The 14,314-nt window shown below is 32.5% G+C and overlaps 1 protein-coding gene and 1 pseudogene across 1 annotated transcript; both read right to left on the bottom strand.

Annotated features, from left to right (window-relative positions):
• LOC108545762 (odorant receptor Or2-like) overlaps positions 1-5,735 on the bottom strand; it is a 6,522-nt pseudogene extending 787 nt beyond the window's left edge.
• A 3,811-nt stretch (positions 5,736-9,546) lies between these two features.
• LOC108545763 (odorant receptor 85b-like) lies at positions 9,547-14,142 on the bottom strand. Its single transcript, XM_017897540.1, is given in 8 exon segments — positions 9,547-9,665; positions 9,668-9,749; positions 11,839-11,869; positions 11,871-11,950; positions 12,046-12,270; positions 12,942-13,293; positions 13,903-14,064; positions 14,066-14,142. Coding segments are annotated over 8 exon segments (1,128 nt in total).
• Positions 14,143-14,314: the final 172 nt, after the last annotated feature.

Genomic DNA, 14,314 nt, shown 5'->3' on the forward strand with positions numbered 1-14,314 from the left:
TGTATGGACTGTTGTTAATAAAAGATATTAACGAATTTTCAACTTTAATTAAATTGGCCATTAAAAATAGTGCGAACTATAAGTAAAATTCACTCACGGCTACCAGAATGAAGCTTATGAAACAGATTACCAACATATTTGATAAGAACTGACACAGAGATATGAAAGTGAAAATTGTTTCAATATTCTTTGACAGTTGAATAATTCTTTGATGCCTTATGACGACGTCGAACATTAGTGCCCGTTGCGACCTCTTCCCGGAATTATGAGAAATTTGTGATAATTTTTGGCACAATAAGTCGATCTGACTGCCAACGTGTAACATCTAAAACGCAAAATTAAAACAATTTTTGTTAAAATGACATAAAAGTATCGATAAAGGCAAATAACAAATGTGACAACGTTGAATGCGAAATTTATAATTGAAAATTTAAAAACCACTATTTGGACACTGGTATGTTTAGCGTTGAATATACTATAAATTAATGAAATTAATCATGATCATGCTACCAATTCGATTTAACGGTTCAATTGTTTCCTATTTTGTCAAAAATAACTTTATTTTGTTGTAATGTAAATGAGTGCAATCCATAATTAGTAATAGAATCATTTCTTTTGTAGTTTAACTTGGATCACTTTCATAATCATTGAAACAAATATGATACTAACAAATAATCATTCTATTTTCGTATAGTATTTTCACAACTCACTACAAATGAACACGTTTAAAGTAACAATAAATTATGTACTTACATGAAACAGTTACATTACTTTTACGATATATATTCAGTGAATTAAAATATTTCGTATGAAAAATTGTCAATAATAGATAGTACAAATATCTTGGAGGATGTTATACAATTAAAGTTAAGATGAAAAAGTCGTACAAATATTACATTACGTGCAAAAATATTAAAGTCAGCGAATTAATTTCCACCTTATCAAATAAATTTATTACACACTCATAATGGAAATAATCAAACGTATACATTTATTATGTAGAAGAAATATCACATTTAATTAATAGTAAGAAGAAGATTATTAATATTAATTAAATGTTTGATCGACTTGTTTAAAATAGTGTGGTATGAATAGCAAGAGGGGTAGTTCAAAATTATATCAGTAAAATTAAGAAATGCCTTTCCGATCCATATGATATTTGCAGTACATTTATTACAAATACGGTCCACAGCGACGCTAGTGTTCTCAATAGGGACTCGCCTTAAGTTTGTCATAAGTAACCATAGGTAGATGAACATCATATTAAAATTTCTTATTGTTTAATTAATCGTGCTGTCAACTATCACCTACTGCATTTGAGTACTTTTGTAATCCACAGATGGTGCATATTTGTAATAAATATACTACAAATATACATATTAAATATATCGTTAAATTATTTTCCAATTTTACAGATATAATCTTGAATTTTTCATTTCGTTAAAGGTAAATCACATTATCTCAAAAGCTTCAACTTATACTTGATGAAACAGAAGACAAATGAAAACGTTCGAGTATTTTCCTAAATTGGTGCGTACAAGTTATCATCTTGATCAACAAGAAAAATACGTCAACTCCATTTCCTTTGTCTGACTACACCAGCGACGCTAGAATTAATCAACTATAACGAATGAAATTCGCATTTCATAAGTGAAATATCTTCTGACCATAGTGTAGTATCACGAGCTGAAGGATCCTAATAAGGGTCATACTTGTCAATAAGAAAACGTACTTTCAAGTTAGTATGTATGTGAAAGCTTAGATCGTTTCTCGAAAACGAGTGACAATAAATAGCTACCTCGGGTTTGGCTCGAGTGTCAAGGTGATATTCGAAATGCATGCGGAAGAACGAATGACAGTGCTCAAAGGTATTGACGGAAAATTTAGGAAAGTTTAGGAATGAAAGTGTTTGGTGTACTTGGTCCACCGAGGATGAGGTCACGTGGGAAATATGTGATCGAGGAAGAAAACCCGAGTATAGAAGGAAAGAGAGTGTTAGGTTTAACCCTTTCGGTACTACTGCCGCCCAATGGCGGCGGCCATGAAACGTTCTCTGGGTACTACCGTCGCCTATTGGCAGCATCCACGAAACGTCACCGATGACTGTCGCGATCCGAATGAAAAGTTTAGTATCAATCACGCTCAAGATTTCTATGAATATCACGTTTTCGTGGCTTCCAATGCAACCACTCTTGTGGAAAACTTCCTTGTTCTGTGAATGTATAACCGCGGCCAGCTCCTCCGTGCCGAAAGGGTTAAATAAGGACGCAAGGGCACGGTCTTAACAATTGTTAGTGTGTCAGTTTAAGAGTCGTAAGACGGTTGGAGGGTGTTGAGATTAGACTGTAGTTAGTTGACTTGTGTTTAAGCCGAGTTAGCGTCGTGCTGAGTTATTAGAAATAGAATTAGATGAGCCTTAAAACTATAATAAGCTCATCTTTTACTTGTAAATATACATTCTCATTGATATTAATCAGAGATAGAGTTGTCTCTGTAAACTAATTCACCGATTGATGATCTTTCGAAGCCAAAACGTGATTATGATCCGCCGAAGGAGATGCGTTCTCCTAATTGGCAGTTTCTCGGCAGAAAGGTGGACCCTTCATTCTCCACGACAAGATCGCTGGTGAAGGAAATCACTCCTTCAGAGGGTCCTTGAAGGGTCACCCTTCTTGGGGTCAGTGACCCTTCATGAGAGGTGACCCCAACGAGGTCACCTTTAACTTATGCCTAAAAGAGTCGTAACAAGCACATATGGTCTGGTCTTGTCTCCTATAGGCCCATTGTCAGCCAAATCCTAAGTGCTGTTGCCTGGTTTTTTAAAATTAGACGCTAAAGAATGCCTCGTGTCCTGTGACCCGAAGAAATAAAGAAAGCTTTACCAAAATGTACAATAAACAGATAAAATAGAAAGTACCGAATGTAAAATTTGTCAGCATTTAGGTGATCATAATGGCTCTGCTAGGCCTGGTCTTCGTCTCATGGTGCAACAGCGTAGACTAATATAATTTAAACAATATGAGTACTTACTCTAGTACACCACTCACTTGACTCTATATAAATTTTTACTATAGCAAGATTGTTCATTTTTCAATTTCGTCTATTTCGCTAAATTTCTTAAAAGAAGAAAGAGAAAAACAAAAGGAGCTTCATTTTAACACTAAACATAAAAATCAACAGGTAAAGCTTACAACATAATATAATTTTTAAAATATTTGCGAAGAATTATTGCTACTAATTACTGTTACATTTAATTAGAAACATATGTGCATATGTGCTACCTGCAGCAGCATATTTCTAGGACTCTTACTTATCTATTGCTTTCATAAACTTATGCTGATCGATATACAAAATATATATCGGAATAACTAAAAGTATGGACAAGATTAATATCAACGACCATGAATTTTGGCTTGCACGACTGGCTAGACAGATTAAATAGGATGAAGAAGGAACAATCTATACACATATCACCATAAGCAGAATCAGCGTTAACTAAGACTAAAAATTATTCACGTAACTCATTTTATTACAAAATCGAGTATCTAAACATACGAATTTTGGAAAGATTAAAGGCGGAGATAGACAATTTAAACAGAGTACTTGTCGCGTCGCGTCGCGATCTAAACTCTCGTGTTTCCGACGGGTTGTACGGCCGTCTCGCGACTACGACACGTGTTGCCCGCCAAATGAATATTGGGCAACTGTTTATGTTGCACGAGCAGAAAAGCGTCGCCTCTACGACGGTCTACGTTTCGAAAAGAACCGTGGCGTGTTGCTGATTCGAAGAGAACTGTTTTCAAGAGAACCGATGTCTCTGAGAGCTCGTTCGGAAGTCGTTGGAAAGTACCGATGTCTTTGAGCGCTCGTTCAGAAGTGTCCTGACCAAGGGCATTCCCTTGGTCCGCGAATCCGTTACCTTGGAGTGAGGGAAGGTTCCCCCGAAAAACCACGATAGTGGAGGAAACCCTCTCCTCCAAGGTGGGGTACCTGGGGTTCACCCGCGCGCCGGTGACCCCATCGGCCGTTTGTTAAGCGGAGATAGACTATTCAAACAGAGTACTCCTCTAGAAGTTCAAGACATAAATGTCAAAAGCTCGATAAAATTGTGTCACAAGTAATTGTTATAATATCAATAATGTAATTAATAATATATTAATAATATTTTAATAAAAACATAAAAGTATAAAAACGCAAATTTTTTGTGGAATGGATGACTCAAACGCTAGACATTCGTTCACACATCTCTGTTTATACTTGATCCATCAAAACATATATTTCAAAGGGACTGATACAAAAATTTGAAATATAAGAATGGATAATTAATATCAAATTTAAAGAAAGATAAAAATTATTGAAATATTGAAATGGAACAGTTCTATACGTACAATTTTACTTATTTTTGTACTACTATGAAGAATGTTAGATAAAAACGGAGCTTAGTTACTACAATACTTTCCAATAATGGAAACAGTTGTAAAGAACAAAATCTTAATTAGAGAACGATGTAACGTTCCGTATAAAAATTAAAACATTTCCCAAAAATGGTTTTCACTTAAAATTTCATATTTTTCTTATAACTGACCAATAATGAATTCTACAATAGAATACATGGCACTTCCATCGCATTTCATTAACTCTTTATTAACAAAATTAATCAATTTGCTTAATTAAATTCAATAAATTTCTTTGACTTTCAATTTTTTCAATTTTTTCAATGAAATTCATTAACGCAAGGACATATGAAACACTATGCATAGCATACAGAAATTTGTTTATAACGTACAACATATATTACGTCTTACGTATTAAAATTATCATATCAAAAAGGAATAATAGAAACTTAGTTTCTATTTTGTTTTAACACATGTACTAAACATTCGAATTACAATATAAATTTGTAAAAATATTATTATAAAGAATTACTTACTAATGCTGCGATCAGTGCTATCGACGTGGCCGCCCCGTAAACAATAAAAGATTCGAGTATAAACTGTGCAGCTAGAATAATTTCATAACACGGTGAGTCAGTGGCAGAAAATGGAAATTCCATTCTAATCAAAAACATCCTTCGTTTTGGCTCTGAAGAATCCTGATCTTCGTCTAATTGTGCTAAAGCGAGCCCTGTATATAGAAGGAATGTGATCCCGAAATAACCGATTAAGAAATTCGTAATGCGAGAGGACAGCATAACCTTATCCACAATTATTCGCTTATTTTCAATGGTAGAATTATCGTTATTCCAGTCTTCGAACATGGTTGCCAGGATTTCGTAAAACATTCTGTTCCAAAATAATTTTTTCCTTTCAATTAAATGTATAAAATATTTACTGAAAATTCAATGTTATTAAACGCTCATCAAATACCAATGGTCATGTAAACTGATTCGGCGACAATCACGCCATTTTGCTATTGATTAATAAAGTTCAACGCAATATTGACTTTATTCCGGTTCTTTTCCCATTTACTAGTCAAATATTTATGTCTTACCGCTTCTGGACCCAAATGACAATCAACTTGAGGAACACGAGCGAATTCGATAATGTAAGGCTCAATCCATCTAGTAATTCGATTAAACTCAACGTCATGTGAGTGATGCAATACCAATATTGGAATACCAGAAACGGTAATATTATTATGGTCCAAATGATGGTTTTCAATGTCTGATAGGAAGAATCTGGCCAGATTCCGAATAGGCGTAGACTGTATTCCAATAGACGATTGATTATAGTCATCGCGGTCATCGATAGCAAATTTTGCTTCTCATTATGATAATCAGAATAGAACGGTAGTTTAATAGCTTGACACAGCTGCAATCGTAATGATTTTTAAATATAGGACAATAAAACGCGATACAAAAGTTATGCTAATATTAAAATATTATTTGAATATACCTAACAGTCGGAGAGCCGCATCAAAGACCGTGCAGTTTCGATACCTCGAAGACTATGTTTAAGTGGAAGCTTTACATCAACCTTCGTTTAATATTTTCGACAACTTCAGTAATCTCTCCTGCGATTTTAATTACGAACATCGAAACTGGTCGAGATAATGAGCTTTTTCTTAAATGGTGACACGATAATAGAGGTTTAACGAAAATCGGTTCTACCCGTACGTCTAACCTGCGTGGCGGAGTTACATGTTGCACAGTTGAATGTCCACTGTGTACTAAGATTTTCCCAATGTGCTTATCGATCAGATGAAATTACCAGGGTATTATTACGCGAGTAATGTCGGAGTAAAAGGATAAATGCTGGTCTACTTATTATCAGCAATTGCGACACGAGAAAAAAAGGAGTCTACTGCATTTGTAATTGTAGTGTACAGCAAGATTACTTCTTGCTTGTATTTCTGATATCTTTTGAGTCAGTTTTTTTCTCAGCTTTAAAACAAAATTATTGTGATAGTACAGAATTTACACAATGAATCAAGAAAAATTTATCAAAAAATACACAAGGCGATTTGAATTCTCGTGTCAAGCATAAATTAATTCTAATTAAATTTTTCCCTAAATTTGTATGTTGTAATGCACGATTTATTGAAAGATTGGTGTGGTTGCACGATAATCTCATACAATTGTACTTAAACTTCATCTCCAAAAATTTTGGATATTTTAAATTTATGTTGAAGTTGAAAATTCGAGCGTTTCATACCACATGGCTTGAAACTGGCCATGAATTTTCTCTTTAGATATTTACAATATTTCCTTTTCTTGGTTTAATTCTCATAATTCTGGACGGATAATTAATCTCTATAATATGTGATTTTATTCGAATTTTGGAAATACATTTTTATACACGGTGGACCATGTAACGTGACCATTTTCGATTATCTTCGATCATCTAGTTATTAGAAAAACAGTAAAAAAGTATTTTGTCGTGAATGCTGCAATGTGAGAGAGGAATGAGAAGATGATACTTCATTTTTGTTGTGGTAACTGTGTCATTAAAAACTGGAAAAATCAACTTATTAAAAACAAGAATGTATAAAGTGATCCACCCTGTGTATTATTTTCTCTGATTTTGCTTCTAGTTTCGTTTAGTATTAAATATTTTCACGAAAGATCGTAATGGTCGTCGTTACGAAATCAAGGACGCCATCAAACAATAATTAATAACTAATTAATTCGTATCTAATTATGTACGAAAATTACACAAGAATGTTGCCTAAAATTTCAGCTTCGCAACAAAATTATAAAAGTTCATAAATTAATTACGGAAATTGAGTTATTTATTAACTTTTCACTGTCGGAGCCCTTTTATCATTTTCTATCCCCTCACTGTCCTTGTCTGTCACGTGACGAGCTCTTCGACGACCTCCACGCCTGTTCTATGTTCCTATTACTTTTCCGAGCATACGGTCCAAAATCATAGATGGCGCTGATTGCAGGCGATAAAATTTTTATTCGAACTAGATACCTCTTCTGGTTATGTGCTCTTAATACATCTTAATAGATCAATTCGGCAGTAGAAAATTAATAAATTTCCAAGTTTTTGTAATTAATTCATAAACATTTATAGCTGCTTAGCGAACTTGAAATTATAGGCAACATTCTTATACAATGTTTAATTTAATAATTAATACTTACACGAGCGATAGGTTTTGTATTTCCTGTATCTAATGATTATTTATATTTTCGTGTTCTTTTTGTGGTAAATAAGATTGCTATAGAAAACTGTTTTTCTTGCATAGTATTCTTATTATTTTATAATAAATATATACTAGCATAAGAAAGCATAGAAAATAAATCTTTTTATTAAGAAATTACAAACGTTTATTTACAAAATAAAGTTACAATTACATACCAAACTATGGGGACGGAAATCGAACCACGGTCCTTCAGCATATGAATTTTCAACTATCGCCGTTAGGCCACGATTCTATTTGTAAAATATTGGAAATAAATGAATAATTATGGTAGTAATAAAACTTTAATCGTAAATATTTTAAAAACTATCGAGTAATTGCCGCTATAATGATATATTTTCTTAAACTGCATGACGATATCTACCAACCTGCAAAATTTCAACTAAATCGGTGACCCGAAGGACTTGCACTCTCCTTGTTAGAACGAAAGTGACCGCGTGCAAAGGGGATCGAGTGTAAGGGATGTTTGTGACAGAGCCGAATGCAAGTAAAAAGTGAAAGCTTAGGAATGCGTTTGAGTGTTTAGGATACGTGACCCACCGATTAAGAAAAAGAACATAAGTATGAAAGAAAACAGAGTGCAAAGTCTAACACGTTAAGTGCCAAGCTTGTTTTGCTTGCCGTTCCGTTCAGGCCCAGACTCGGCTGTCAAGTGGGCTACCGGCGACGGGCCAAGTGTTCATAAAACTCGGAAATATTGTACCAATTGTTATAACAGGAATTCCCAAACGTTAGATCCAAAGATGGCGAAGAATTTAACACCAAAAGTTAGCACCTTTTGATCCTAGTCTGGACCGGTCCTTGAGGATGTCTAGTGCCGGTCCCTGGGGACCGGCTTGGTAATTAACATGTTAACCACTTGCGCTACGATTTAACTTTCGGTTGCCATGTCGCGTTCTACAATATAACATGCGGTAAGGCGTTACATTGACGCTGCACCGCGTCTACGAGCTAACTGTTAACCGACGTGACGGACACGTTGTTTTTGTTTCCACGACAAATGCCTATCGACGTGGTATACACGTCGCTGGCAGCTTTGGAACAAAAGCATCTCGACGTGCTTGGCACGTCTTTATAGCGCAAATGGTTAAATAAGAGTGCAAGGACGCGGAAAAGTCAGAGTGTATTTTAGAGCCAGTCATAGAGTTTCTGGGAGATAGCGAGAGTTATTAGCGCTTAGAATAAGTTTTAGTTTAAAATAAATCATTTTTATATCTACATCACTGCTTATTCTGTTGCCTACCCAACATTCCTACAATAATGTATAATAAAGTGCATTAAACTAATATGCAGTAAAATAGCACATAATAAAAAATATACAAAATTAGGAATAGTCGTGATTGTAAAATCTAAATTACTTAAACTTCGATACTCTTAATAAACTTCTAAAATGAATTGTAGAAGTCAAAATTTTTATTGATATACATTTAATATACATTTATTCACATAGTATTGGTCTTTACGAGTGTACAAACTTCGTTCCCATGACTAGTACATCGTAATTATTTATTTCACCTCATGGTAAGTATCGAGATGTACGAAGCCGCAGCTTTTAACATCTAAAAAGTTAAATATCAATTTTATTGTAAATGAACTTGGAACTTAAAAAGGATAAATGAATTAAGTGGTGCATAACATATATAAAAATAACTTGTCCGCAACGAAGATCGACTATAATAATATCGATTACAAATATTTTTTTGCACAATCTTAAACATTACAAAGTTCCTAATATTAATTTCCAACAACTCATATTAAATATTTAATGATTAATATAATATATAATATAATATAATATGTAATAATTATTATATAACAATAATACTAAATCACCAAAAATTTGTTTTAAATATTCAGAAATTATTCAGTAATCAATGTGTAAAAAAGTAAATTTCTACCCTAATTATTATAATTATCGTAGATAATGCTACTTCTCTGTAATCGTACATTAGCAAAAGTTTCCACGCTAAGTGTCACAAACTTCCCGGCTGTAAGTGTCAACTGCTTTTGAGACCTCATAGCATCAGTAGTACTATTCGATTATCCTGTCTATCTAATTTATACCAAAGTATATTGTATAGTGCTTGACTAATATTTTCACTCTAGAAATTAACAGTGAAAAAAGATTAAAAAGTATAACGAACTCTGAACTCTTTACACCTATATTAGGAGTAAAAAATATACAATTCTCAAAAGTAACACATTATTTATAAATAATGAATACTTCTGTATATAATATTTATGCAATAAATATGGGTGTTTTAATAAATACGTATTGAAAGTGATAAATAGAAACAATAAATAAATTAATATATTTAATAGGACTATAGTTAAATTGTAATTCTATGTAAAATACAGCACGTTTCATAATAATGATAATTTTTACTCGACTCTATGACTAATCTTAAACAAATCTTATCTCTATGAATCCCTACGAAATTTTTTATTAACTTTAACTCCTTCCGAAATTAATATGTTGTAAAGAAGTGAATAAATGGGATGTTTATTACGTAGAACTGTAAAAAACAAGGACAATAATCTATAGAAATAATATCGGAGAAAGAAGAATTAATTCCGGAGGAAAAAGAAGGAAGTGCCACGAGTGGAGATCAAGCGAACTACGTGCGCAAGAAGAGTGAACAGTTCAGTCGGTAAAGTAGAGACGGAAAAAATGGAACAAAAGGAAAATCAACGATATTTGAAAAGACGAAGTAACAGTCAGGATGAATCGGTAATTCCCTAAGGTAATTACAATTAAAAAAGAAAGGATAATTAACACGAGTCACATTAGAGGAAAGTTAAATGAAAAATAGCTGATAAAATACATGTTTAGAAAAACGGAAAAACTTTGGAGGAGAAAATAATTAAAATGGAAGGAAGAATATTAATGAGTATTTAAAATCACGAAGGAAATGTCGATAACACTTTCTTCTTTCGATTTCCATGATTTTTGAGTACGTTATAGAAATTAAGTACTTACGATTTAGGACTTATTCGGAAGGACCTATTTGTCAAAATCCTATTTCGAGGCATTCAAATTTGAAACTTTCTTTTGTTCACTGAATCATTATATCAAAGCTTCATTGACAAGTTAACCAAATTAGAGATGAAATAGAAAATTTGAAAATAGATTTAAGAAGGAAAAAGAGACGAGAATTAAAAAAAGAACGCATAAATAACCGATTGCAGAAAATGAAAGAAAAACAAAAAGATGAAGGTAATGGTAATTACAAAAATCATGAAAAATGAAACAAAATTAAATATAGTTATTTTACAGGATATTATACGAATTGTACAATATTCATTTATTACGTCTAATCACCCTTTTGAATAATCTATAATTCTGGAACACCCTGTGTATACGTATACTGCTACATAGAATATACAGGATGTCCCAACAACGGTAGTACAACCGGCAATCGGGTGATTCTAAATGCAGGAACAAATCGAAAGAAAAGAATAAAATTTTTTTCTTCGAAGCTTCGTTGTCGAGAAAATCGACTTTGAATATTTCCCGAGTGCGCGTGCACTTAACTTTGGTTATATGAATAGACTATCGATACATGAGTATCGATGGTACAATTGAGGACGGGGTAATTCTACGTGAAAAAGCAAATCAAAAGTGAAGAATAAAATTTTCTCATTCGAAGCTTCGTTTTCTAGAAAATCGACTTTGAATATTCACTGAGGGCACTGATTCCCCTTTAGCTAGTTAAGTGCACGCATACCCGGTGAATATTCAAAGTGGATTTTCTCGAAAACGAAGCTTCGAATGAAAAAATTTTATTCTTTATTTTCGATTTGTTTTTTCATGTAGAATTACCCCGTACTCGTTTGTATCACCGATGCTGAAGTATCGATAATTCATACATGTAAACCATAATTGCGTGCACGTGTACTCGATGAATATTCAAAGTGGATTTTCTCGAAAACGAAGCTTCGAATCAAAAAATTTTATTCTTTATTTTCGATTCGTTTTTGTGTGTAGAATCGCCTCCTCCTCGGCTGTACTACCGTTGCTGGGATACCTTGTATATAATTCAGGAATTTATCGAATGGTTTAATTAATATCAAAATGCACAAAGATGAAAATATTTTTATGATTATGTGTCTGATGTGAGTATCTTTAATTTAAATTAAAAATTTTTTAACTAAAAGATATATTAAAATACATATATATAATAATTTTACCTTAGATGTAAGGTATTGTCCAGTATAACAGAACAAACGCTTCGCAATTCATAGCGATGTAATAGGTAAGACATTTTATCCATACTTTAGGCCCTTCGTCGGTACCCAAAGACTGAAATATTAGTCATAACGAATTATGAGATGTGCGTAAAAAAATTTTTATATTTTTCAAAAATATCTGAAATAAATTAGGTTGAATCAACAAACGACTATGAAAATGAATCCTAGAAAACAGATCACCACAATATTTGTAAAGAATTGCACCAGTGATGTATATAGAAATAAATATTTAATGTCTTCAGATAAATGTATAATTCTTTGATGCTTAACAGTAATATTTTTCAACATATACGTTACTCTCCTTCCAGAGTGATGTGATATGTTCATAAGTTCATGTCACGCTATATCAATTTGACTACCTACGTGCAGTACCTAACAATTAGAAGGTTGTACCTGCTGTTTTAAAAATTCTTTTGTACACGAAACTTTTGTATTCTTTATATTTCGATAAATTTTGAAAACTTCACATGTATGCACAATGCAATTGTTTCTAAAATAAATTTCTAAAATAATTTCTAAAATAATTTTGAAAAGTAAGCATTTCATAGAGTATTATAAAAATTTACTTAACTAAAAATTGTTTGGAAAAAAGGTTACAAGTGCGATACAAGCTCTCAAAAAAAACTTCGTTATTTCATCACAATAATTTCAAAAATTTATTAAACATTAAAACTTCCAAAGTAATGAAAATGACTAGTTTCGGATATTTTATTTTCACTAAAAGCATGCAGTTACTTTTGATAAAATTAATGTTCATTTTTAACCTAGTAGAAATATCATTAATATATGTAAACATATCATTTAAATTTTCAATTTCATCATATCATTTCAATTATTATCATCTGCATATATTTACCTACGAATTACAAATTGATAATTCTAGTGTTAATTAAATTTTTTCTTATATAAAAATCTTATTATTTAAAAAATGTAAAAAGTTAGTAAAAAGAAGGTTAGGTTAATTCTACACAGGGATTTATAGATATAAAAAGATTAAATCATTGATCACACTATGCACTTGTAATAGATAACGAGCAACTCACTAATGCTGCAGAAAATGCCATTAACATGGCGGCCGTAAATGCTATGGAATATTCAAATGCAAATTGCGCAATTGTAATGAACTCGTACAATGGAAAAATCGTGAAGTCGAAAGGAAATTTCATTTTAAGCAACATTTTCTTCTCGTTTGAATTCCACTCTTTGTCCTTATCGTCATCGATAAACACAGTGGTTATCAAGTATAGGAGACACGTCATCGAATAAATAAATACCAAAAAATTCGAAATACGAGAACATGTGTGAAAGTTCTGCATCATATACTGTTTATTTCGATCCACGAAAGCACGATTATTCCAAACCTCGAACACCGATGTTAGAACGTTATGAAGTGTCCTGCATAAAGTAATTTTCATAATCGTTAGTATTTGCTGAATTTTAATCAAATATTTCAGTGCAAAGGAAACACTGAGATCCGCTACTTAAAAATTTCAACTCGTATCGCGAAAAATTTAACAAACAGCCATCAATGCTTAAAAAATAAATATTCCTTAACGTGACACGCTATGTAAATATAAAGATAATCGTGAAACATATTTCTCGTAAGAGAAACTAAGAATAATCGAGGATTTTCGATAACAAAGCTATTAATCCTTTGCACTCGACGACTTTTTACTAAAGAAATGTGGAAATTCAAAGATTCTCTGTTAAAAAACTGACAATGCTTTTTTGAGCAGTAAATAAAGAATTGTATAAAAATAGAATTGTAGAATTATTTGATTTCGATACCTCGCACACTGTTACATTACATTAAATTTCATATATTAATTGATATCGATCTTCCAAATTTGATGAAATGGTGACTAAAGGTCACCTCTCGAGTGTAAAGAGTTAATACATAAAGAAGTAACGGAACAAATTTCATTTCGATATCGTTAAACAATTCGCAAGAACAAATAATCGTTTATTTTCAAAAATGGAAAATAGTCATAAAGTACGTCTTACCGATAATTAAACCATAAAATGATCAATTTAGTGAACATAACCGTATTCGATACAGCCACACTTAATCCGTCTAATAGGTCGGATAGCTTTGCTGTTTTAAAATAAGAAATACAATACCAAAACTGGAATGTTACACTGATACCCATTACGATTGTCCAAAAAACGTTGAAAAATTCTATACGAAGAGTTTGGCCAAATCCCGATCAAACGGAGGCAAATTTCTATAGGATAGGTAATCATGGTTTACAATTTCCTTGATACTGAAAATTTTCTTAATACTTCACAGATTCAGAAGCGAGAGGCTTAGCTTTGATCTTGAAAATACTAATGCGACGCGCATGTATGTCATGTTACATCGAAGACGTCTGTTTCGTGTTTACCCTCTTATACAGGGCACAAATATACCGTCGAA

This window comes from Eufriesea mexicana, unplaced genomic scaffold (assembly GCF_001483705.2).
Source record: "Eufriesea mexicana isolate 0111107269 unplaced genomic scaffold, ASM148370v2 scaffold515, whole genome shotgun sequence".
NCBI lineage: Eukaryota > Metazoa > Arthropoda > Insecta > Hymenoptera > Apidae > Eufriesea > Eufriesea mexicana.